The sequence below is a fragment of the Microcaecilia unicolor genome, chromosome 6 (genome assembly GCF_901765095.1).
Source record: "Microcaecilia unicolor chromosome 6, aMicUni1.1, whole genome shotgun sequence".
Classification (NCBI taxonomy): domain Eukaryota; kingdom Metazoa; phylum Chordata; class Amphibia; order Gymnophiona; family Siphonopidae; genus Microcaecilia; species Microcaecilia unicolor.
In genome coordinates this window covers 155,970,211-155,996,585 of record NC_044036.1, presented here as the reverse complement: position 1 = coordinate 155,996,585, position 26,375 = coordinate 155,970,211, and the positions used below count along the sequence as shown (strand labels likewise).

At 44.6% G+C, this 26,375-nt stretch overlaps 1 protein-coding gene across 2 annotated transcripts in view; it reads right to left on the bottom strand.

Annotated features, from left to right (window-relative positions):
* Positions 1 to 3,315: 3,315 nt before the first annotated feature.
* The window catches only part of FAM3D (family with sequence similarity 3 member D), a 62,175-nt gene continuing 39,115 nt past the window's right edge, over positions 3,316 to 26,375 (bottom strand). For both annotated transcript variants that reach the window (XM_030205989.1, XM_030205990.1), the window contains 4 exons: positions 17,994 to 18,044; positions 12,203 to 12,287; positions 8,785 to 8,911; positions 3,316 to 3,668 (listed from right to left, as the gene is read on the bottom strand). In XM_030205989.1, the coding sequence (XP_030061849.1) occupies positions 3,579 to 3,668; positions 8,785 to 8,911; positions 12,203 to 12,287; positions 17,994 to 18,044 (353 nt within the window). In that variant the 3' untranslated portion in view covers positions 3,316 to 3,578. The remainder of the gene's footprint in view (positions 3,669 to 8,784; positions 8,912 to 12,202; positions 12,288 to 17,993; positions 18,045 to 26,375) is intronic.

Genomic DNA, 26,375 nt, shown 5'->3' with positions numbered 1-26,375 from the left:
GTATTTCAGGGTTGGTTCTGAAGTGGTTTAGGAACATAGGAGCATAAGAATAACCATACTGGGTCAGACCAATGATCCATCTAGCTCAGTATTCTGTTTCTAACAGTGGCCAAGCCAGGTTACAGGTACCTGGCAGAAAACCAATTAGTAGCAAGATTCCATGCTACCAATCTCACAGCAAACATTGGCTTCCCCATGTCTGCCTCAATTGCAGACTATGGATTTGGCCAAATCTTTTTTAAACCCAGGTACGCTAACCACTGTTACCACATTCTCCAGCAAAGAGTTTCTAGTCAACAGATTCTATCAAGTCAAAATAAATGATTCCTTGCCATTTACTTGGAACCCTCTATGTGGAGTTCTGCAGGGTTCCCCACTTTCCCTGATTTTATATATAGATATAGATTGTAATCCTATTATTCCTCAGTGTGGGGCAGACAACTTACACAGCTCTGTCCTCCTTGCTTCCCTCTTTCACACAGTCCAAAAGTAAAACACCAAACTCCCTTCAGGATCCACAGCTTCCTTTCCTTCCTAGAGAAGGATTCCATGTCGGGGGTTGCCTTTCTTTCCCTCTCCCCCCTGGCCTTGTGGGTAGGATAGTTCTATACCCCCTGGATCTGCAGCGTGCCAAAGTTGCCCTTCCTCACTACAATATTATATATATATATATATATATCATTCGATGAGAGCTTATAAAGTCACAAATAGTCACAAATGTATTGAGTTAGTCCAATGATACCGCACCAGCCTACAAGTTGTTTGTTCACCCTTATTTTTACTTATGTATTTATGTAACCTTTATAGCTTTCATAATCTTGCCTATAATCCACAGGTGGTGAATGCTCCCAGCCTAGACATGTAAATAAAACAGCAACATGCATGCAAGTCTCATAAATAAACAGAGCTTTATGGCTAGTTTGTCAAACAGTAATGAATAGATTGATGAACTAAATTCCATGGAGACAGAATTGCACATTAGAAACCTTGAGCTAGCATAAATGCCAAGGAACAGTTAAAAGGAACTAAGAAGAGAGATTATGATAGCATCTGTTCCAGTAAGAAGCATGGAAGTAAGTAACAGAAGAACAAGTGATAAGAAAAATAAATATTGAAAATTCAGGCAGAACTTCAAAATATAAAGAGCACAAGACAGAACGGGAAAGCTTGGAAAAAAATGAAATGCATTGCAGTTCAATTGATCAGAGGTATAATTGAAAGTGAATGGGTTAAGGAGGAGGCTTTGGTAACAAATGAAAAATGTTTAAACTTTACAGATTTAAATATATAAACTATTCAAAGTGATGTATGAGCAAACAGAAAAGTTGGAGGTTATATATGATATGTGACTCCTGCATTAATTTATTAAAAGTTAGAACTAAAACAATGCAGATTACAAACACAGAGTCATGATGGACAGAAGGTAAAATTCAAAGTTTCAGTTCATGGTAAATTTACCTATCTTTCACTGGAGAATCAAGACTCAGAATATTAGTTTTCCAGCATCTTTACACCTTTAGATTTTCGAAGGGGTTGGCACCTTTTACACATGTAAAAAGCTGATTTGCATGTGCAAATGGTCATAGATGTGTAGGTACCAATTTAGAAAAGCGGCTACTTACATGTCTAGACTCAAGTGATGCCCAACTTGGACAGGGTCTTCTTCTGGACATGGTTTGGGTGGACCTTAAAATTATATACACATCTCCTATTTTGCAGTGAAATACATATATATTTAAAAAGATTTGCCCCTTGTCATGTACACCTGCTGCAAGACATGCAGAAACTGTAATTAACTGCTCATGTGGACCTGGGGTTTTGAGGAGGGATTGAGGGTTATTGTGCCTATCATGCTGCTGCTGAAAAGCAACTTAAACAGCAAAAAACCCTCTTCTCATACAATTGTCTGAATGCAAGTGCCAGCACTCACACACACAATGCTCTGAGTGAAGCTGCTCATATTTGTTATACATGTTCTTTTTGTAACATGACTGTTTCCGCAGGATGGGCCAGAAAATACACATTTTTCCTGTGGCCTAATACGTAGGTCATGGTTTTGAAAACTGCTGTCATAAAATCAATGAGTAAGTGATTTGCACTAACATACATCAACACAAATGGAGGGTAATTTTATAGCAGGGCATCTGGCTTAAGAGGGCAAGTAGGTGCCTTCTTATCTTTATAAAATACTAGAATAAGTGGCAGAATAGCTCCCACTATGCAACCACACACGTTTACATTTGCTCTGAAGCAAGTGGAAATGTCTTCACATGTGCATAGATTAGCACAATTTATAATCTATGGAGGCAATTCAATAAAGAGGCACCTACAGGTAGGCACCACCTACGCATGTCAAAAGTGCCATTAAATTGATAGGCACCTATGTGCACTAAGTGCTATTCTGTAAGGTAGCACCTAAGTGCCAAAGTGCCTAAAAGGGGGGGTATGCATGTGGGTGGAGCATGGGTTGGGTCTCAGTTGTCAAGTGGCACTGATATGTACAGACGGGGAGAGGATTTTGGGGTGATAGTATCTGAGGATCTGAAGGCAACAAAACAGTGTGACAAGGATGGTGGCCGTAGCTAGAAGGTTGCTAGGCTGTATAGAGAGAGGTGTGACCAGCAGAAGAAAGGAGGTGTTGATGCCCCTGTATAAGTCATTGGTGAGGCCCCACCTGGAGTATTGTGTTCAGTTTTGGAGGCCGTATCTTGCTAAGGATGTAAAAAGAATTGAAGCGGTGCAAAGAAAAGCTACAAAAATGGTATGGGATTTGCGTTACAAGACATATGAGGAGAGACTTGCTGACCTGAACATGTATACCCTGGAGGAAAGGAGAAGCAGGGGTGATATGATACAGACGTTCAAACATTTGAAAAGTATTAATCTGCAAACGAACCTTTTCTGGAGACGGGAAGGTGGTAGAAATAGAGGACATGAAATGATATTGAAGGGGGGCAGACCCAAGAAAAATGTCAGGAAGTATTTTTTCACAGAGAGAGTGGTGGATACTTGGAATGCCCTCCCGCGGGAGGTGGTGGAGATGAAAATGGTAACAGGCTCATCTGTGCGTGGACGCGCTGCGCAGAGGATCTGTTCCTGGTCAAAGAAGCTCCTGGCTCTAGCTGTGAACCAGGCCCCTCCCCCCAGCTGATGTTAAGAGCCTGGATGATGTAAGGAGGGGCAGTGTTTATTGGATAAACACCTATTTTACTTTTTTCTACTGACAGTGTGTTTTTATTGGTTAAAACCTAAAATCTGAATCCTAATCCTAAAATGAATATTGACACTGGATTGTAAGAATAATTCATGCTATACTTGAAGCCAATTAAAGTCAGTTTAATCTTACAAAAATATTTCGAACATATATGTAAAACTATAACAGGCCAAATCCATTGACCGGGCAGAAACAGGCTCATCTCAGAGCTGACCATTTGAAAATGATGCATCATCGTGTGCTGTGCTTTGCATCCAGGTAAATGTCATTAGGGTGAGTTGGTCAGCAAGTCCTGGTTACGGCACAGCGAAGAGCAGCAACTTTTCATCTGTGGTGTGCACGCATCCTAGAATTTCAGCTGTAGTCATTCCCTCTTCCTGGGTACACAGCCCTCCATTTCCAGAACCTCGGGCCACCCGTCATATTTATTTGTCTCTCCATCATTTTTAATGTGCTGCCAAAGAAAAAAAAAAAGAACAAGATTCAGGGCTTTATGCTAGATAACGAAATGTAAATAATTTCAGATTTGCTGCATGTGGAAACACTGTAATTAAACTGTCTTTGTAAAACAACAGTTGGATAAATGATAGGCATTTCTATCACTTGGCACCAAGATGTAGGCGCCGCAATGGAGGCTGCCAACCGGATCCAGGTTCTCAGGACAGGGTTGATCCAGTCCTGGGCATTCCCGAAGAAAAGCAAGACTACAAGTCTCAGCATGCACTGGGGTGAAACCAGGACTGGGTCAACCTTAGCCTGCAAATCTGGATCCCATTGGCAGCCTTAGCGTAGCACCAATTTCTATAACGGCATTTAGGTGTGCCTGAGCCATTATAGAAATACTAGCACAAAGCTATGTTGACGCAGCGATAGTTAGGCATCTCCAGTTCTGACAGGTCAATGCCTGGTGTAAGTTGACACATCCTCCCCCGGATTCTATATAGCGTGACTGAAATTCCCTGACAAATCTGGTCATATTCTGGATTTGTGCACGCAGTTTCATTACTTAGCAAGCCAATCAGTGCCGACAATAAGAAATTATTGATACTAACTGGCATTAATTAGAATTTACATGCACAACTTGTTAGGTGTATTCTTTAAAGTGGTGTATGCAAATTCTAATGCGTGCCGCCAAAACGGCGGTGCGGATATGGGTGGGCTGTGGGCATTCCAAAAAACTACATGCAGAATACACCTGCTCTGCGCCTAACAGGCATCGGTATTTACGCACGCACCTAGAGTTAGGTGCAGGCATGACCGCTAGACAGGGGCGTACATAAGTACATAAGCATCGCCATGCTGGGACAGACCAAGGGTCCATCGAGCCCAGCACCCTGTCACCGACAGAGGCCAAAAGAACAAGCAAGTTGTCCCGCCCATCCTAGAAATCCTGTATTATTCCCTCGTCCATTCAATAACATTCTATGTCCTTTTCCTCCAGGAAGCCGTCTAACCTTTTTTAAAACTCCGCTAAGCCAACTGCCCCAACCATCTTATCCAGCAACGAATTCCAGAGTCTAACCACACGTTGAGTGAAAAAAAACTTCTTCCAATTTGTTTAAATTTACTACACTGCAGCTTCATTGCATGCCCCCTTGTCCTAGTATTTTTGGAAAGCGTAAACAGAGGCTCCACATTGACCCGTTCCATACTCAAGGTGCGGTCGCACCATGGAGCGATATAATGGCAGAATAATATTCTTATTTTTGTTTTCAATTCCTTTCCTAATGATACCCAACATTCTATTTGCTGGCGTAGCCAGAATTTGGCAGGAGGGGGGTCCAGAGCCCGAGGTGAGGGGGCACATTTTAGTCCCCCCTGGTGCCGCCGACCCCTCCGCCATTTCTGGCCCCCCCAACGCCGCCGCCGCCACCACCACCTTTGACCCCCCCGGCGCCAACCCTTTTGACCCCCCTTCCCACTGCCGCCAACCCTCCCCCTTCGCCGCCGTCGGGTACCTTTGCTGGTGGGGGTCCCCAATCTCCCCCAGCTGAGGTCCTCTTCTCCGGCGTGGCTGCGTTGCTGATCTGCAAGGCTTCTGTTTCTGTGAGTCAGGACGTCAGACTCACAGAAACAGAAGCCTTGGAGATCAGCAGTGCGGCCGCGACAGAGAAGAGGAACATGCAGGACGTCAGACTCATAGAAACAGAAGCCTTGCAGATCAGCAACGCAGCCGCGCTGGAGAAGAAGACCGGCTGGCAGGGTTGGGGACCCCCACCAGCAAAGGTACCCGACGGCGGTGGCCCCACATAGCTACGCCCCTGCCACTAGGTGTATTATATAAACCCGCCTAGGCATGTTCTATTAAACTGTGCCTAAATCTAGGCACAGTTTACAGAATACACCTAGGTGGAAATATTTTCAGCACTGATTTTTCAAGCGCTGTATATAGAATCTAGTCCCTTAAGTGCACCATGCAATACGCACAACTGAGAGTATCTATAAGTTGCGTGCATCACTTGGTGGCATGCTCTTTAATATTCCCTTATCTCTTGTTTGCCTGTTTGTCTGTCCTAATTAGATTGTAAGCTCTGTCGAGCGGGACTGTCTTTCATGTTCAAGTGTACAGCGCTGCATACGTCTAGTAGCGCTATAGAAATGATAAGTAGTAGTAGTAGTCTTGGGATTCCGGAATCTTGCTACTCTTTGGGATTCTGCATAGAATCTTGCTACTTTGGGATTCCGGAATCTTGCTACTCTTTAGGATTCTGCACGGAATCTTGCTACTCTTTGTCCTTATCTCTTGTTTGTCCTGTTTGTCTGTCTTAATTAGATTGTAAGCTCTGTCGAGCAGGGACTGTCTCTTCATGTTCAAGTGTACAGCGCTGTGTACGTCTAGTAGCGCTATAGAAATGATAAGTAGTAGTAGTAGTAGTAGTCACCCATGCTCTGTATATGCCCCTCGTAGTTACATACTAAGCTACTTTGGTGTCCATGTTATACAAAAGCACCTAGTGCTTATGCCTGTTGCTATCAGCTATTGGCACTTCTGACACGCATAAATGCTAATATTCTATAACATATGCATGTTCTTGTCACTGGATTCTATGTGCGTTGCCCAAAGTTGGGCACAGAAGTTTAGGGGCAGATCCCAGATTCGCACATAAACGAATTAGTTAACATGGCTTTAACAATAATTAGTGCTAATTGGCAGTCATTAGGATTTCTGCATGGATCTGCCTTTTGTGCTATTTCTATAACATGCACACCTAAATTTTATAGCATACATGGTCATGGGAGGGGCATGGTGCATCAGAGGCGTTCCCAGGATTTAGGTGCAATGTCATAGGATAACGTCATTTGCGTGCGCAATTGCCATTAGCTGGGCGCCAGCATTTACTCTAGGTTTTGGCAGGCGTAAGTGCCATGCCCAAAGTTAAGCACAAGCCCCCAAATTCTATATAGCGTGCCTAAAGTGGACTTTGATCCTGGGGAACTGAGTTCGGTTCCCACTGCAGCTCCTTGTGACTCTGGGCAAGTCACTTAACCCTCCATTGCCCCTGGTATAAAATAAGTACCTGTATATATGTAAACCGCTTTGAATGTAGTTGCAAAAACCTCAGAAAGGCGGTATATCAAGTCCCATTTCCCTTTCCCTATTTGAAATTCTACATGGAATGTTGCTACCAGTTGAGATTCTACGTGGAATGTTGCTGTTGCTACTATTTGAGATTCTACATTGAATGTTGCTAGTGGAGGAGTAGCCTAGTGGTTAGTGCAGTGGACTTTGACCCTGTGGAACTGAGTTTGATTCCCACCGCAGTTCCTTGTGTCTCTGGGCAAGTCACTTAACCCTCCATTGCCCCTGGTATAAAATAAGTACCTGAATATATGTAAACCGCTTTGAATATAGTTGCAAAAACCTCAGAAAAGCAGTATATCAAGTCCCATTTCCCTTTCCCTATTTGAGATTCTGAATGGAATGTTGAGATTCTGTTGCTACTATTGGAGATTCTACATGGAATGTTGCTGGTGGAGGAGAAACCTAATGGTTAGTGCAGCAGACTTTGATCCTGGGGAACTGAGTTTGATTCCCACTGCAGCTCCTTGTGACTGGGCAAGTCACTTAACCCTCCATTGCCCCTGGTACAAAATAAGTACCTGAATATATGTAAACTGCTTTGAATGTAGTTGCAAAAACCTCAGAAAGGCGGTATATCAAGTCCCATTTCCCTTTCCCTAGAGATCCGTGACCAAATTCAAGCATCCTATATAATAAAAAGCACCTTCAACGTTCTGAAGCCGAGAAAGTGAAGCCTTGAAGCATTCGTGCTCACTGTAAGGCTGTATCCATCACCAGAACTGACGTCAGCGTGCTTCCGGGTACGTCACAGGCAACCCTGCCAACCGCACGACAGCTGCACCGCACACCCAGAAACAAATTCTCACACGGAACTTAACCATTGCAGACAACCGCCATCAACACATCCGGTAACGCCAGGTAACCCCCCCCCCCCCCCCCCCGTCAGAGACACTCGCCCACAACCTCACCACTACCGCTACCGTTGCTGACGAAAACCACCTCTAAAACCTTCCGCCGCACCTCCAAGACTGCTGGACAAGCTACCAGACCCCTGCAAGCCACTAGCCGCCTGCCTCTAAGCCCGCCTCAACCACAACCCCTCTCCCACAGACACGACACACCTCCCAGCTCGCCAGCAAGGCCCCTCCCCACAAAAACAACAACATCCACCCACCTGCAAATCATTCGCCGCCTCCCTCTCAACCCGCCTCCAAGACACCCGACACACCCTCCCAGTTCGCCAACACCGCTAACACCCCCCCAAGAAGCAGACACAAAATCAACCCCCTGCAAGCCACTCGCCACCTCCCTATCAACCCCCCGCCCACACACACACACAACACATCCTCCCAGCTCGCCAGCAATGACCCACTACCCCACAAAAATGCAGGCAAAAACTCCACCCCCTATAAGCCACTCGCCGCCTCACTCACAACCCCCCTCCCACACACACACGACACACCCTCCCAGCTCCCCAGCACACAACGAACCAAACCACTCGCCGTCTCCCTCTCAACCCGCCTCCCAGACACAAGACACACCCTCTCAGCTCCCCAACACCGCTACCTCCACTCCCACTTCTTTCCACTTGGGCAGCACGGGGCTTGATGGACCCATTGGCAGGACTTTAGGTGGAGGACTCCCACTCAACTTAGAGGGAACAGTGAACTCAAGTAAGTTTGGGAATCTCTGGCTTATCATTAACAAAGATATTTCTATATATATTTATTTTATTTTATGATACAGCATAACAAAACAATTCCATCCCCTCCAACGCCCCTCCCCCAATACAAAAGCTTCTTGCATACTGTCACTCTTTAGTATGCAGTGAATATCACAAACATCAAACCCTCCACATGATACCCCTCCCAGATCCACCCAGCCCTCCCTCATTAACAAAGATATTTGGAATTTTGGAAATAATGGTGGACTGAAGTCTCATCAGAAAAGCAATCACAGAGGAGGATCTTGGTTTATGTGATGCACCATTCTGGTTATTTTCATTGTATGAAGAAGGACATGATGGAGTGTGTTAAACAGAACTTACTTTTTCAAAAGGACTTTTTATCTGCATCCCCACCACACCTAGGAACACCCAATTATCCCGAAAGTTCAACTTGTTTGCATAAGCGCTTCCCATGTCTGTAAAATATTTTCGTGCTTCATCGTTCAGTCTAAAAGAAAAAGAGGAACATTTACATGGTTTTTGGTGTTCAGTCACTCTAGATAGAATCTCTTCTCAAAGCTGTTGGATCCTTAGAAAATGGTAAGTGAATATGTACTTCAGAAAAACAAGGTAGTATCTAATCTATTTCCCCCTTTACAGCACATTTTCTTGTCACCTTTCTGTTTCCCCTATCCAGAATTTTGTGAGAAACAGGAAGTTGCAGTAGAGAGGGCGGGACTTGGCAGGAGGAAGGCCATGGAGCCGGCCTGTGTGAATTGCTGCCGGCTGGCTGCAGGAAAGTGTAAGTGACTCCATGACTTCCTTGAGTGACACCCATGGGAGGAGAGGATTGTTTTTATTTACTGTGGGAATAAGTCTTTTTACTGTTCCTGCAGGGCGGTAAAAGTTTTGTTCACGCAGCCGCAGTAATTTTTTTGAGGACAATAATGAAGAACAAATTAAAGAAATTTAGGGGGGAAGTTATCAATAGCATTAAGACATTTTAGGCTAGGTACTATATATGGTGCTTAAAAATGGCGCCTAAAGTTCGCTTAAGTGTAGAGGTTGCATGTAAATTTAGGTGCCACCATGTACACCAACAAAAATGTAGTGCAAATGCCTACGCTTAAATTTATGCGCGGAGCATCTTTATTCTACAATTACGCATGTAACTCAAAACCACTCATCCCGAGCTGCCCTGAAACACCCATGACCCTCTCATTTCTGTGTCTCTTTTTTTGGGCCTCACGTAAAGTTTAGGTGCAAATCCCGCATCTAACTTTATGCACGTAAGTCCCAATTAAATCTAATTAGTGGCAGTAATTGCTTGTTAAAAAGCCAATCATTAATTAGCTCATTATTCTATTAAATTGCGTGCGCAAATCAGGAACACGTATAAATTTACACGCACAATTTTTGGTGATCTTTATAGAATCAGAGGGTTTGAGGCTCATTTGCAAAGCACTTAGAGGTCCTTTTTCAAAGGCATGCTGAAAAATGGCTTGCAATAGTGTGGGCATGGGTATTGGGCGTGCATCGATCCATTTTTTAGCGCACCTGTATAAAAGGCCTCTTTTTTGACGAAAATGGACGTGTGGCAAAATCAAAATTGCTGCGCGTCCATTTTGGGTCTGAGACCTTACCGCCAGCCATTGACCTAGCGGTAAGGAATCCAGGCGGTAATGACCTATGAGCATCAAATGCCACTTGGTGTGCGTCCATTACGTGCGCCTGAAAATAAAAAAATATTTGTCAGACGCACACAAAAAATGAAATTACCACAAGAGCCACTCGATAGTGGGGCGGTAACTCCATTTTGGCGCACTTTGGGCCCGTGTAAACAATTACACGGCTTAGTAAAAGGGCCCCTTAGACTTACAAAGTTCTCTTAGACTTACAAAGTTCCATAGGTTACTATAGAACTTTGTATGTCTTTGTGCTTTGAAAATGAACACCAAATTTATTTTACTGTTAACCCCAGTTACTAGGTTTCATTGCATAAAATGGGACCTGTGCTAAAATAGCACGAGTTAGTTGTAAAAGAACACATCTTATCCACATTGATAACTATGCCCTTTCTGGAACTCTTTTCTTTAACCAATTCCATTGACCATATATCACTGGTTAAATGAGTACCTTGGCTGCCATCATGTATCAATGGGACAGTCTCTCTGCAGAAACATGCAGTAACTGCAGAGAAAGTGTACCAGTGCAAGGCAAACAGCAACTGCAGCTTAATTTAATTGGTCTAAAGAGGTAACATAGTAGATGACGGCAGAGAAAGACCTGTACGGTCCATCCAGTCTGCCCAACAAGATAAACTCATATGTGCTATGTTATGTGTATACCTGACCTTGATTTGTATCTTCTGTGTGAAAATTAGGATAACTCTAAAAATCAAATTAAGGCTTGGATTATCAACAATATCTGTCCACAATAAAGCATACAAAGATATCCAATTACTGTGTGTACGTGGTGTATTGTGTTATACATGGAGACAGGAGGGTGACAAAGCAGTACAATTTTATGGCTTATAATGGGCTAGAAAACTTGATTTGTATCTGCCATTTTCAGGGCACAGACCGTAGAAGTCTGCCCAGCACTAGCCCTGCCTCCCAACCACTAGCCCCACCTCCCACCACCGGTGCTGCCACCCAATCTCCGCTAAGCTTCTGAGGATCCCTTCCTTCTGAACAGGATAATTCCGTTACCGTTTTCCTCTCCACCACCTCCCACGGGCTTCTTTCCAATTCTAGGTAGATAATTAGCTGGGGTTTTTCTTTTACTTGGGCAATGACTGTAACTGCTTTTATAGGTGCTTGTACAGGGTGAGGCAAAAAAAAAAAAAAAGTAACCCCTAGAGTTTTTTTTTCTCTTTTTCTTTTAGCAATTGCTTGGAATTTCAATGTGAAATTTTACAGCTTTATTTGTTGCTCACATCTACATTTATGTGCCAAGTGGAATGAGGCTATCTTTAAATATGGAGAAGTTCCAGACTTTTTAGTGTGACCACCCAGCGGTTTTCGCACATTCAAAAATATTTGCACTGTAAAACACCATTATTTAAATGGAAAAAAAAGGGGTACCGGCTTACTGTTAATGATGTTACAGAGATGTAGACTTTTGTAAACAATAATTTGAATAATTTGTATTTGATAATATCAGAGATAATTTCTTTAAAAAGCATTTCAGATCAGAACGGCAATCATGGGCAGGGTGTCGTAGTGGACAAAATGTGAATCCAGATGCTGCGTGAGCAAGGTTTCAGAGCAAGGGCGATGTTGGCTGTGTATCATCTCAAGAACTGGAAGCTCAGCACTGTGACGAACATTTGTTGGCATGACTGCAAAATTCTGACACATTGTTAATTTTGTCGTTTGAGTGATGTTATTTTACTATGTTTTAGGTCGAATATTTTTAACGTACAAAAATTGCTAGGTAGTAATGCTAAAATGTCAGTAACATCATCCTAGCATAAGATAATTAATACGTAAGTATGATAACTAAAAAAGTACTTAAAATTTCTCATTGAAATTCAAAGTGGTTGCTGATAAATCTGCAAAAAACTGTAGTTATCATATCTGATGAGGAAAAACTAAACAAAGGGAAAATCCGTTCAAATTTATGGGGGAATTGAAATTATTCAAATTAGGGTACTCCAAATACTAAGATACTGGACACATGAGCATAGTTGGTCTGGTTGGAAAGATTTCTAATTTACCATGCTAGACAATTCAAAAAACAATTGTTAAAAATGATTGGAAATCAAAAAGAAATATCACATTAAACACTTGCTTACTTTGTGGCTGGATCATCATAAGTAGCTATCATTGCCATATAGCCAACCTGAACTGGTTTCACAAATTCTAATAACTCAGCTACGTCTGATAAAAGGAAACAAAAGAGCATTAACTGATACATTCTGTTTGTGAATGTGGCACTCAGTACAATTTAAAGCAGGGCTCAACAAATCTCTGTTATCTACTCTTTATTCACAAATTCCCAGATAATTCATTTATAAAACATAAGAAGAAAAGCTCCATTTTCATTTGTTTATCGCTTTGAAAAGCGGAATTAAATTTGTTCACTTTTATTTTAGCTTTCCTTCAGAACTTGAGGTCTTTATGTATATACCAGCTGAAGAGATTCCCAACGTGTATGAAGAATGGACCCAGCAATGGCTGTTGCAGTGTTTCAAAACTGGGTTCATGGCCATTTGAACCAACTAAAATGTGGTGCAAAAGCCCCTATTCTATATAACTACGCATGTAACTTAAAGGAACACCCCCGACCTGCCCATAACCCACCCATGACCCTCCCATTTCCATGCCCCCTTTTTTTGATTCACGCGTAAAATTTAGGCGTGGATCCCGTGCTTAAATTTACAAGCGTATATTTTAATTAATTCTAATTAATTAACTAACAACTAATTAACATTTTGGACGTCCTGAACTGCCCCCCCCACAGGGACGGCCAAATTTCAAGGGAGTGGAGGAGTGGCCTAGTGCTTACAGCACTGGTCCTGCAATCTAGAGGTGGCCAGTTTTTATTTATTTATTGCATTTGTATCCCACATTTTCCCACCTTTTTGCGGGTTCAGTGTGGCTTACAATATGAGTCGAATGTCGGAAATACAATTTGTTACAGATAGTTATGGATTATATTATGCAGGGTTATGCGAAACAATTGAGGTGTCGTTAAGTGATGTAATAATGGAACATAGGCATTGCAACTTTGGAAGGAAACAATGGGAGCTTAGGGGCGATAGAAAGGCATGAAGTCATATGGTATATAACTTTCTGTGAGTAAAGGTATGAGTGATGTGATAATACGGGAATGGGAGTTCCGAGGTGAATGTACGATGCATTAGTGAACAGTAAGTGTGGACTTTATGTGTTTTGTTTCTTTCCGTAGACTTGTTCGAAAAGATGAGTCTTCAATAATCTGCGGAAGGAAGCTTGCTCGTTGGTTGTTCTTAGGTTGCGCGGCAGTGTATTCCAAAACTGCGTGCTCATGTGAGAAAAGGTTGACGCGTGTAATGTTTTGTATTTCACGCCTTTGCTATTGGGGAAGTGGAGGTTAAGGAAGGTTCGGGATGATCTTTTGGCATTTCTGGGTGGTAAGTCTATCAACTCAGACATGTAGGATGGGGCTTCACCGTGAATGATTTTGTGGACTAATGTGCATACTTTAAAAGTGACGCGTTCCTTGAGTGGAAGCCAGTGCAGTTTTTCTCTTAATGGTTTTGCACTTTCATATTTTGGCTTTCCAAAGATGAGTTCAAATCCCACTGCTGCTACTTGTGATCCAAAATCCAAATAAATAAAGGGGATGTTGGAGGCATAGCAAAGGCATGGACATCCTTCTCACAGAAACATCCACATTTTGGACGAAGGATGTCCTTCACCCATACTCTAAAAAAAAAAAAAAGACGTCCCTGACGAGCACTTGGACGTTTTCACCTGGACTTGTGTTTTTCTAAGGTTGTAAATGGCTATTATACACGCAGGTTGTCTGCATGTATGAAGCCGTCTTTTTCAAGTACAGAGCAGCCACGCATAATGCTTGGCTGCTCTGCACTGGCTTCCCCTCCTTAGGAAGGAAATCGTGTGCAAATGTGCTAACAGCGAGCAGCTAATTTGCATGCAATTTCCTTCATGCATGCCCGTTCCTTTCCGAATCGCTAAGGGATCGGTAAGGGAAGGGCTTTTTCCGTTCAGTTAGTGCATCAGTAAGTCCACTGCAGTGCCCCCTAGGGTGCCCGGTTGCTGTCCTGGCATGTCAGGGGGGACAGTGCACTACAAATGCTGGCTCCTCCCACAACCAAATGAGTTGGATTTGGTCATTTTTGAGATGGGTGTCCTCGATTTCCATTATGGTCGAAAACTGGGGATGACCATCTCTAAGGTCGACCATCTCAACATTTATGTCAACTATCTCTAAGGTCAACCTAAATGTGGAGATTTGGGCGTCCCCGACCATATTATCGAAACGAAAGATGGTCGTCCATCTTGTTTCGATAATATGGGTTTCCCCGCCCCTTCGCTTATGGGCGCCCTGTTCGATTATGCCCCTCGTTGTGTTGTCATTGCAATTAGTATACCATGCCATACTGTATTGTTGTTCGAATATTTTTACTGCTCTATTTGCCTATTGCTCATGTTTGATCTATTCTTACTGTACACCACCTTGAGTGAATTCCTTCAAAAAGGCGTTAAATAATCCTAATAATAAATAATAAAATTAGTGTCAATTGCTTGTCAAAAAGCCAATTATCTGCACTAATTAGCTTGTTATTCAATTAAATGACATGCCCATATTGGAGCATGCAATTTTTAGCATTTTTTTATAGAACTTGAGGTAAGCGCTATTCAATAAAGGGTGCTCATCCTGGAGTGCCCTTTATTGAATAGCGCTGAATGCAGATTTTTCCCGGTGCCTAATTTTGGGTGTCATCTATAGAATTGTCTGCATATGTCGTACCTGCCATTTGTGTGTGAAATTGGGGAACAAGAGAAAAAAAAGCATGTAAATATTTGTAAATTGAATGCACATGGAAATTTACTAGCCCAAACTGAACACGCTAACAGAATGCCAATGCCACTTTCCCATGCAGCTTAAAAAAAGAGATCCGTTCAAGCGATATTTTCTAAGCCGCGCCTAAAATTTGGCATGGTTTATAGAATAACACTTATGTGGAGAGGTCACACGTAAATTTAAGCACTGCCATTTCCACCAATGAAAATGGGATGCGGAAGCCTGTATCTAAATTTATGCGCGGAACACCATCTACTATAATAAAACTCACCCTCAACGTTCTGAGGACACTGACGTCAGTGAAGCCAAACCCTGACTTCCTTCAAAAAGGTTCAAAGGTTCGTGATGGTGAAGCCACCAAAACCGCTCCGGGCCCCGCCCTCGAGGGCGGAGCAATGGCAGAACAACGAACGGGTTGGCAGGGAGGGAGGGAGGGAGGCAGGGAGGTGGGGGGTGGGTGGGAAATTGCTCCGGGCCCCGCCCTCGCATCAAACGTCATGACGTTGGGGGCGGAGCAATGGCAGAACAACGAAGGGGTTGGCCAGGGAGGGGGGGTGGTGGCGACGAAAACCTTGCTAGCGCCCGTTTCATTTGCTCTGAAACAGGCCTCTTTTACTAGTTATTCTATAATTACGTAATTCAAAGCCATACCCCCGATCCACCCTGAAATGCCCTTGACCCTCCCTTTTCCACGTCCTGTTTTTCAGACCACGTGTACATTTTTGGTGCAGATCTCGCATCTAAATTTACACGTGTTAGTCCTAATTAAATGTAATTAGTGCCAATAATTGCTTGTTAAAAAGCCAATTATTGGCACTATTTGGCTCATTATTGCACATTGTCAGGTGAATTTTCGAAAGAGAAGGGTGCCCATCTTCCGACACAAATCGGAAGATGGGCGTCCTTCTCTCAGGGTCGCCCAAATCGGCATAATTGAAAGCCGATTTTAGGCGTCCTCAACTGCTTTCCGTCACGGGGATGACCAGAGTTCACGGGGGCATGTCGGCACCGTAGCAAAGGCGGGACTGGGGTGTGATTAAGAGATGGGCGTCCTCGGCTGATAATGGAAAAAAGCAGGGTGTCCCTGACGAGCATTTGGCCGACTTTACTTGGTCCATTTTTTTTCACGACCAAGCTTCAACAAGGTGCCCGAACTGACCAGATGACCACCGGAGGGAATCGGGGATGACCTCCCTTTACTCCCCCAGTGGCCACCCAACCCCCAAAAATTTAAAAACATTTTTTTACAGCCTCTATGCCAGCCTCAAATGTCATACCCAGCTCCATGACAGCAGTATGCAGGTCCCTGGAGCAATTTTTAGTGGGTGCAGTGCACTTCAGGCAGGCGGACCCAGGCCCATCCCCCCTACTTCTTACACGTGGTGGTAAATGTTGAGCCCTCCAAACCCCCCCAAAACCCACTGTACCCACTTGTAGGTGCCCCCCTTCACCCATAAGGGCTATGGTAGTGGTGTACAGTTGTGGGGAGTGGGTTTTGGGGTGTTTTTTTTTTGGGGGGGGCTCAGCACACAAGGTAAGGGAGCTATGGACTTGGGAGCAAATTAGGAAGTCCACTGCAGTGCCCTCTAGGGTGCCCAGTTGGTGTCCTGGCATGTGAGGGAGACCAGTGCACTTCGAATGCTGGTTCCTCCCACGACCAAAGGGCTTAGATTTGGTAGTTTTTGAGATGGGCGTCCTCGGTTTCCATTATCGGTGAAAACCGAGGTCGCCCATCTCTAAGGTCGGCGATCTCAACATTTAGATCGACCATCTCTAAGATCAAACTAAATGTTGAGATTTGGGTGTCTCCGACCGTATTATCGAAACGAAAGATGGACGCCCATCTTGTTTCAATAATACAGGTTTCCCCGCCCCTTTGCGACGCCGTCCTTAGAGATGAGCACCCTTAGAGATGATCGTCCCTGTTCGATTATGCCCCTCCACGTGTACAAATGGGGGGTGGGGGTGGCTAAATTTGCTCGTGCTATTTTTTATGACTTTTATAGAATCAGGGGCATGATGGAAACCACATGTCATGTGCACTTTTAGCCACATTTAAGAAGGGCAGTATTCAATCAGGCATTTTATCCAAGTCAACACCTTTAAAAATAACCCTCTAATGGCAGAATTTTGTTTTAACAATTATAGCAAATTATGTGTATGTGTCACGTTTTCAAAGCTGGAACTGGGTTTGTGAGCCCTTGGGCCACTGCCGAGGAGCGGCAGTGGCAGGCAAAACCACCCCACGCTAGAGACAGGGCAGATCTCTGACAAACAGTTATGCTTCACCTGCACCTGGCCACTTTCCACCAAGAGTTGAGCTCAAGGCTTCAGGTGGCCGGCAGGACTGGCTAACAGCTAGGCAGCACAGGGACAGCAAGGCAGGGAAAGAATAGGCTAAAGGACAGGACTGAAAGCTGCAAGCAGCCACTGAAACAGGGAAAAAACACAGCTAGACAGGAGACTGAACTGAAAGCTGCAAGCAGCCACTGAAGCAGGGAACAAACACAGATAAACCCATAGACAAAGACATACAAACAAGACATAAGACTGGGAAACAAGCAATACAGTAAACAAGCAATACCCTAAACTAAACATAGCTTAACAAGAACAGGGGAGACTTCAGGCAAGAACTAGAGCAAGGAAACAAACTCAGGCTGAAGTGCAAAAGCACCAACATACCAGGGCCTTAGACGCAATGCAAAGGCAAAGCAGAAAGGTTTCAAAATGGCTAATAAGCCCAGCAGCAGATGAGACTCAGCTGTAACAATCACCAGGCAACTAAGGGTGCTGTGCAGGTTCAAACAAAACAAGCAGGTCTGGCAGCCTGGAAGATCCGGACTGGACTAGGCTAAAGTCTGGAACGGGTGATAGTCCATTGCAGCCACCGGTTCTGCCACCAGAGGGCGAGGGGAGCACAGACGTAACAGTATGGTTCTACAATGAGGATCCCTCCTGTAGCGTACAGATTAATGACACTGTAGCAAACCAGTGAATGCAATGAATGAAATAAATACAACACATAGGATTATAGCATCAAAGGAAATACCTACCTCCTGCATACATGTCAAAGAAGCCAGTTTTAAGGACCTCACCATTCGTTCCTAAGTCCAAATCAAATGAAACCGTATTATTTTAAAAACACAAGTCCCTAGTGTTTAAAGATGCTTTTTTTGAACAATAGTTTCACATTTCAGCTTGTTAAAGGGACGAGGTCACATCTACAAAGCACTTTTTACCTCTGGACTTTGCACCAGTTTTCAAAGTGAAAGCAAAACACGTACTTTCACTTTGATAACTGCCTAAGGAAAAGTGACCTTTTCCAACCAAAACAATATGTATGCTTCTGAAAATATTAAAGCATTGTGTGTTCAATCCTTGGCCTAACCCTACTCCTGACATCACCACTACTAATGGTTTTCAAAACTGCTTTCATAGTATAATACATTGTTTTATTAAGCCATCATTAATAGAAGCCTCCTTAGATGATCAATAATAAATATTGTGAAATATATTAGTTTGACGGTGTAAGATCACAACATGCCCATATCTGTAATATTAGCTATTTTTTATTATTATTTTTAACAATGTGACATTCTTGGTTATATATTGTGAGAAACAGGGAAACTACAGGTCCCAGAGTGCATTGCAAGATAGGAGGAAGGAGAAACAGGGAAACTACAGGTCCCAGAATGCATTGCAAGATAGGAGGCATCAGGACAGGGAAAATCCTCAGATTCAGGAGGAGGGAGGAGGGGGGCTTGATTAGGAAATGGAATCAGCTGAGGAGAGTGTGGAACACCCGAGCTAGGGGGTGCAGAATGAGGGAATGGAATGGGAGGAGTTAGAACAAGTAGAGGGAGAAGAATTGGAGGAGCAGATGGAGGTAGGAGCAGGAGTTACTGGGGGTGAAGAGTGACTGCTGGAAGTGCCCAATGGAAAACAACAATTGCCAACAGAAATCCTGTGGGTGGATGTCAGGAGGTAAATGCTAACAAATGAGGGTGGTAGATCTTTGAAGCCCGGCTGGCTAAAGTGAACTGTGTTTTGAGGCCTGGCTAGGGTTACCATATGTTTACCCCGACATGTCCTCTTTTTGAGGTCATGTCTGGGCGTCCGGACGGGTTTTGCCAGTCCGCCCATTTGTCCGGATTTCTGGACAAGCGGGCAGGCCTATCCTAGCCTCCCCTTCCCTTACTTACTAACTACTGCCCTGGTGGTCTAGTGACCTCTTGCAGTGGCGCAGCTAGGTGGGGCGCAGGGGGAGCGGTCGCTCCCCCAAACAGATTTTTGAAAAAAAATGGCGCCTATGTGCCACGTGCCAGTAACTTTCCCTGCAGCCTGCCACATAGTCTTGTCTTGCATCTTTCTCCATTTCTTCTGCTGCCCGCTGTCTCCCGTCTGCGTCGTCATTTTTACTGCCCTGAAGCGTTCTCCCTCGGCACCGGCGATTCACAGTCAGCCTTCTGCCAGTGTCGGGGCTTCTCCTCAGGTGCGTCCCAGTCTCCTGCCTACTCTAACGCAACTTCCTCTTTTCCGCAGAGGTGGGAGTGAGACGCGCCTGAAGAGAAAGCCCCGACGCTGACAGAAGGCTGACTGTGAATCGCCGGTGCCAAGAGAAAACGCTTCAGGGCAGTAAAAATGACGATGCAGACGGGAGACAGCGAGCAGCAGGAGAAACAGAGGGAGAAAGATGCAAGCGTCCGGGGGGGGGGGGGGGGGGGGAGAGCTGCCCAAGGAGGTTTGTTTAATAGACGAGTGGACAGTATGTCCTGTAAGCAAGGAAGCCAATTTGGTTAATGTTTCCACTCCCCTGCGCAGCCGTCAATGTCATTGCCTTCACCCCAAACAAAACAAGCAAACTTATGAACTTTTACATCCACGAAAACTGAGATTGGATAGGGACACAGAGGGGTACTATTGGAAAATACTTATGTACTTATGAGGAGGAGAAAGGGACACAGAGGGGCACTACTGGAAAGGGGGGGAGGACATAGGGACACAGAGAGGGCACTATTGGAAAGGGGAGGAGGAGATAGAGACAGAGAGAGGGCACTATTGGAAAGGGGAGGAGGAGATAAGGACACAGAAGGGCACTACTAGAAGGGATGGGGATATGGGGACAATGGTGAAAAAGGGATGAGATGGGGACAAAGAGGGAATTCTGGAAAAGGGAGGAAGAGATAGGAACACAGAGGGGCACTACTGGAAAGGGGGGGGGAAGGAGATAGGGACACAGAGAGGGCACTATTGGAAAGGGAAGGAAGAGATAGGGACACAGAAGGGCACTACTAGAAGCAGTGGCGTTCCGACCCTAGCTGACACCCGGGGCGGATCGCCGATGCGCCCCCCCCAGGTGCAGCGTGACCCCCCCCCCCGGCGAAATGACACCTCTCCCCCACCCCCCCGGCGAAATGACCCCCCCCGGGTGCACGCCGCTGGGGGGGGGGGGGGTGCCGCGGCGCGCACCTGTTGCCCTGTCTCCGAGAAAGTTCGCAATTCACATGTGTTCATTGCTCCCTCTGAGTCTGCCCCGGAACAGGAAGTAACCTTTTTCAGGGGCAGACTCAGAGGGAGCAGTGAACACATGCGAATTGCGAACTTTCTTGGACTGAGACAGGGCAACAAGCGCGTGCCACGGCACCCCCCCAGTGGCGTGCACCCGGGGCGGACCGCCCCCACCGCTCCTCCTCTTGGTACGCCACTGACTAGAAGGGATGGGGATATGGGGACAATGGTGAAAAAGGGATGAGATGGGGACAAAGAGGTAATTCTGGAAAACAGAGGAGGAGATAGGAACACAGAGGGGCACTACTGGAAAGGGGGGGAGGAGTTAGGGACACAGAAAGGGCACTATTTGAAAGGGGAGGAGGAGACAGGCACACAGAGGGGCACTACTGAAAAAGGGAGGAAGAGATAGGGACACAGAAGGGCACTACTGGAAGGGGGAATGGGGATATGGGGACAATGGTGAAAAAGGGATGAGATGGGGACAAAGAGGTAATTCTGGAAAATTGGGAAGATGGTAACACAGGGGTAATGCTGGAAAAATGGGGAAGATGGGGACATGGGAATGTTAGAAAAAGGGAGACATGGGGACACCAGGAGGGCGGATGCTAGAAAAGGGGGAGATGAGGAGTCCAGGAAGGCTTGTGCTGAAAAAGGGGGGAGATGGGGAAACAGAAAGGGCAGATGCTGAACTTGGGGGTATGGTAGGGACAAGGGACACAGAAGGGAGATGCTGGACAGGACAAATAGTGGTGCAGAGGAAAGAAGGATGGTGCACTTGGAGACAGAAGAAATGTCAGATGAAACAGAGAAAAACAGAAAAGAGACAGTGGGACCAAAGCAATTGAAAAAATTAATTGTTCTAACAACAGTAGAAAAAGGTATTTTATTTTGAATTTGATATTAGGAATATGACAGTATTTGAAAATGCACATCTCTGATATCTTCAAATTAGCAACCCTGCAGGGGTCCGAGTGCATTTTCTTAAGTCATTTTGGATGTACTGCAGCACAGAGTTTGATGGGTAGAATCAGGGACTGCAAATCCCACATGAATGTGGGATATGAGTTCATACTAGGACTGGTTGAAAAATCTCCCTCCTGGAACTGGATCACTTGGCAGCTCTATATATAGCTATTTGATAGTTGGGATATAAAATGAAAGTTAAGAGAGAATCCACGAACGTGGAGAACTCAGTAGATCCCACGAGGCGTAAAATGAAAATAAAAAAGGTGGGAATGTGAGCCAGGCTATCTAAAGACTGGAACCAGAATGAAATAAAATAAACAGCGTTTAATAATCTTCAAACAAATGATAATAAAACAATTTCACATTAAAAGTGACTCGACACAACGTTGTGTTTCGGCCAGATAGGCCTACATCAGGAGTCTATAAACAAAAACAATAAATACATAAATAGGTTATACATAAACATAATATGTACAAAATAATATGCAAAAAAGAGGACCATATATGAGATATTAAACATCAAAAAAATACCATGCTAGTACGAATACTGAAAATCATATTAGGTGAAAAGTATTGGCCTATGACATAAAATGAAAGATCAGTGCCAAATAGATGTAGAGAAGGAAAGGAAGAAGATTAGGAGAGAGAACAAATGGAAAGTCCAGCCTGGAAAAGAATTTGTAAGACTGACTCATGGAACATGGAAAAAAAGACTGGGACCAGCCAAATACCCAAACAAAAAGGTAGAAAAAACATTGTTTTTATTTAATACTTTGTAAGGACTGAGATGTACCTGCTTTGAAAAATGTATATTTTTTCTATTTTTATTTTGCAAAGTACAGGAGAAAATGCATTTCTGTTTCTTTTTACCAGTATTGCGCTGTTTATAGAGTCTGGTTTTCTTGGGCAGAGAGGAGGGGGTCTCTATTTCAACTTTTGTTGCTGTTGGGTTTTTTTTGTGGCTCCCTATTCTGTATTAGATTGGTAGGATGGAATGTTGTCACAATTTGGGTTTCTGCCAGGTGTTTGTGACCTGGGTTGGCCACTGTTGGAAACAGGATACTGGGCTAGATGGACCTTTGGTCTGATCCAGTATGGCTACTCATATTATATAGATGAGGTTCTGTCCATGTTCTGCATGTGCGACTGAGGTGAAGGATTCTGCTAGCATGTAGCGTCTGTGTAGAAATGTGTAACAGTGCAGCTTGTTCTAGTTTTCTCAATAGTAGGTATATTGGTGCTCCAGAACCCAGTGTAATACATACACATTTCATAGGTGGGTTAGGGCTGTTATGGGGTGGTGCGTTTTGTGTTCTTGGGCAGTGTTTCCCAAGTTGGTCCTGGAGTACCCCCTTGCCAGTCAGGTTTTTCAGGATATCCACATTAAATATGCATGAAATTGATTTGCATATACTACCTCCATTACATGCAAATCTTTTTCATGCAGATTCATTGTGGATAGCCTGAAAACCTGAATGGCAAAGTGTCTAGCCCTATTTGAAAGTAGGCTCAGCCACTCTGGTCTTTGGTGGCCCTTGTCACCCAAAATAAAAATCCTGAAGACTAGTGGTCTCCACATCCTGTAGAGTCACCTCACAAACAAAAGCCCATTTGATTTAAACAAGGTGTCTAGCAGTGGAAGGAATGTGTGTTCTATTCCTGAGGTGAGGGTCACGATTTGAATATTTTTACTTTGTAGTTAAGAAGACAGGGTGCCTGCTCTGGACAGTCCAGAGACCTCTTCTGCGTCCTGCCTCCTGATGTAACTTACTGTTTCATTGTAGGCAAGGCACAACAGAGACAGCTTGTATTAATCATTGCCCGCCACAGCCCTTGAGCAACAGCACAGACACTGCTGTCTAGCTGACACCAACCGGCACCTATTTTATAAAAGTCTGCTCCCCCTGAAATCAAAACCTGGCTACGCCTCTGCTCTTCGGGGCTCTTTCTTGCCCGGAGCACTGCCCTTGCCCTGCATCCTGTTGCTGTGACGGTCTCGGGATTCAAAATGGCCGCCAAGAGTTGAAGCGGCCTCGCGAGACTTCAACTCTCGGTGGACATTTTGAATCCCGAGACCGTCACAGCAACAGGATGCAGGGTAAGGACAGAGTTCTGGGCAGGAAACAGGGGGCTCATTCCTGCCCCAAAGAGGTCATAAGACCACTAGGGCAGTAGATAGTAAGTAAGGGGAGGGGAGGTGACGGGGGGGGGGGGCAGGGGAATATGTGACAGGGGGTGGGGCGAGGATGCAAAAGGGGCGGGGCAGGGGGGTGGGACATGCATCCTCTTTTTGAGAGGACAAAATATGGTAACCCTAGGCCTGGCTAAAGTGAACTGTATTTTGAAGCCTGGCTAAAGTGAACGGTGTTTTAAAGCCTGACTAAAGTGAACGGTGTTTGAAAGCCTGGCTAACTGAACTGTGTTTGAAAGCCTGGCTAACTGAACTGCGTTTTGAGGCCTGGCTAAACTGTGTTTTTTGAAGCCAACTGTTTTTTTGGAAGCCTAGATAAAGGGAGCTGTGTTTTGAAGCCTGGCTAAAGGGAACTGTGTTGGAGCTGGATTAAAGCGGAGCAGTGAATGGAATTGCTTAATTCAGCTGCTCAAAGATACAGTGGGGGAAATAAGTATTTGATCCCTTGCTGATTTTGTAAGTTTGCCCACTGACAAAGACATGAGCAGCCCATAATTGAAGGGTAGGTTATTGGTAACAGTGAGAGATAGCACATCACAAATTAAATCCGGAAAATCACATTGTGGAAAGTATATGAATTTATTTGCATTCTGCAGAGGGAAATAAGTATTTAATCCCTCTGGCAAACAAGACCTAATACTTGGTGGCAAAACCCTTGTTGGCAAGCACAGCGGTCAGACGTCTTCTGTAGTTGATGATGAGGTTTGCACACGTCAGGAGGAATTTTGGTCCACTCCTCTTTGCAGATCATCTCTAAATCATTAAGAGTTCTGGGCTGTCGCTTGGCAACTCGCAGCTTCAGCTCCCTCCATAAGTTTTCAATGGGATTAAGGTCTGGTGACTGGCTAGGCCACTCCATGACCCTAATGTGCTTCTTCCTGAGCCACTCCTTTGTTGCCTTGGCTGTATGTTTTGGGTCATTGTCGTGCTGGAAGACCCAGCCACGACCCATTTTTAAGGCCCTGGCGGAGGGAAGGAGGTTGTCACTCAGAATTGTACGGTACATGGCCCCATCCATTCTCCCATTGATGCGGTGAAGTAGTCCTGTGCCCTTAGCAGAGAAACACCCCCAAAACATAACATTTCCACCTCCATGCTTGACAGTGGGGACGGTGTTCTTTGGGTCATAGGCAGCATTTCTCTTCCTCCAAACACGGCGAGTTGAGTTCATGCCAAAGAGCTCAATTTTTGTCTCATCTGACCACAGCACCTTCTCCCAATCACTCTCGGCATCATCCAGGTGTTCACTGGCAAACTTCAGACGGGCCGTCACATGTGCCTTCCGGAGCAGGGGGACCTTGCGGGCACTGCAGGATTGCAATCCGTTATGTCGTAATGTGTTACCAATGGTTTTCGTGGTGACAGTGGTCCCAGCTGCCTTGAGATCATTGACAAGTTCCCCCCTTGTAGTTGTAGGCTGATTTCTAACCTTCCTCATGATCAAGGATACCCCACGAGGTGAGATTTTGCGTGGAGCCCCAGATCTTTGTCGATTGACAGTCATTTTGTACTTCTTCCATTTTCTTACTATGGCACCAACAGTTGTCTCCTTCTCGCCCAGCGTCTTACTGATGGTTTTGTAGCCCATTCCAGCCTTGTGCAGGTGTATGATCTTGTCCCTGACATCCTTAGACAGCTCCTTGCTCTTGGCCATTTTGTAGAGGTTAGAGTCTGACTGATTCACTGAGTCTGTGGACAGGTGTCTTTCATACAGGTGACCATTGCCGACAGCTGTCTGTCATGCAGGTAACGAGTTGATTTGGAGCATCTACCTGGTCTGTAGGGGCCAGATCTCTTACTGGTTGGTGGGGGATCAAATACTTATTTCCCTCTGCAGAATGCAAATAAATTCATATACTTTCCACAATGTGATTTTCCGGATTTAATTTGTGATGTGCTATCTCTCACTGTTACCAATAACCTACCCTTCAATTATGGGCTGCTCATGTCTTTGTCAGTGGGCAAACTTACAAAATCAGCAAGGGATCAAATACTTATTTCCCCCACTGTACATAAGGAATTGGATTGAACTTTGCTTTTTTTGTTTTGTTTGTTCTTATGGGAGCTGGCTACCAGAACGTGTTTGGCAGACTGCATTCATATAAGCACTAGAAGCGAATTGGAAGAAGTGAATCTGGCTACAGATTATATCTCAATAAACACTTCCGTGAGAAGAGGCTCGGTCTGTAAACTTTCTTTGGGTATGTGCATAACGGAGTTCATAATTTATTTCTCACGAAGGTGCTTCTGTCTGTCCTTTGGGAGCAATTTTTCCTACAGGAGCCACGGCTTTGGGACTTGTTATACTCATGACTTCAATGCTGGGTTATTGTGTCTGGGGTGAATAAGACTTTACAAGGTAACTTAGAACTAAAAAAAAAAGAGGGGGGGAATATTTTATTTTTATTTACGAATTTTCAATGATTACCAAGAAATCTCAGGAGCAATATGCAAGAAAAAACAAAAGGAAAAAATAATACAATCCACATCTATGCATAACAGTCTACGTGGGGGGGGGGGGGCAATATTTTAAAGGACTTATCCAAATAGCAGCACCTGCTACCTGGATACTTCAGTGGCACTACCTGGAAAATGCCGATGAATACCTTTACAAATGGTGCCGCGGTGGTCTGGGAGAGAGACCACAGCCATCTGGGTAGCAATGATTTTCAGGACCACTACTTGGATAACTTAGAACAGCAAAAACGCAGTCTCAAATGTATTTATTTATTTATTTATTTGTTTCATTTGTATCCCACATTTTCCC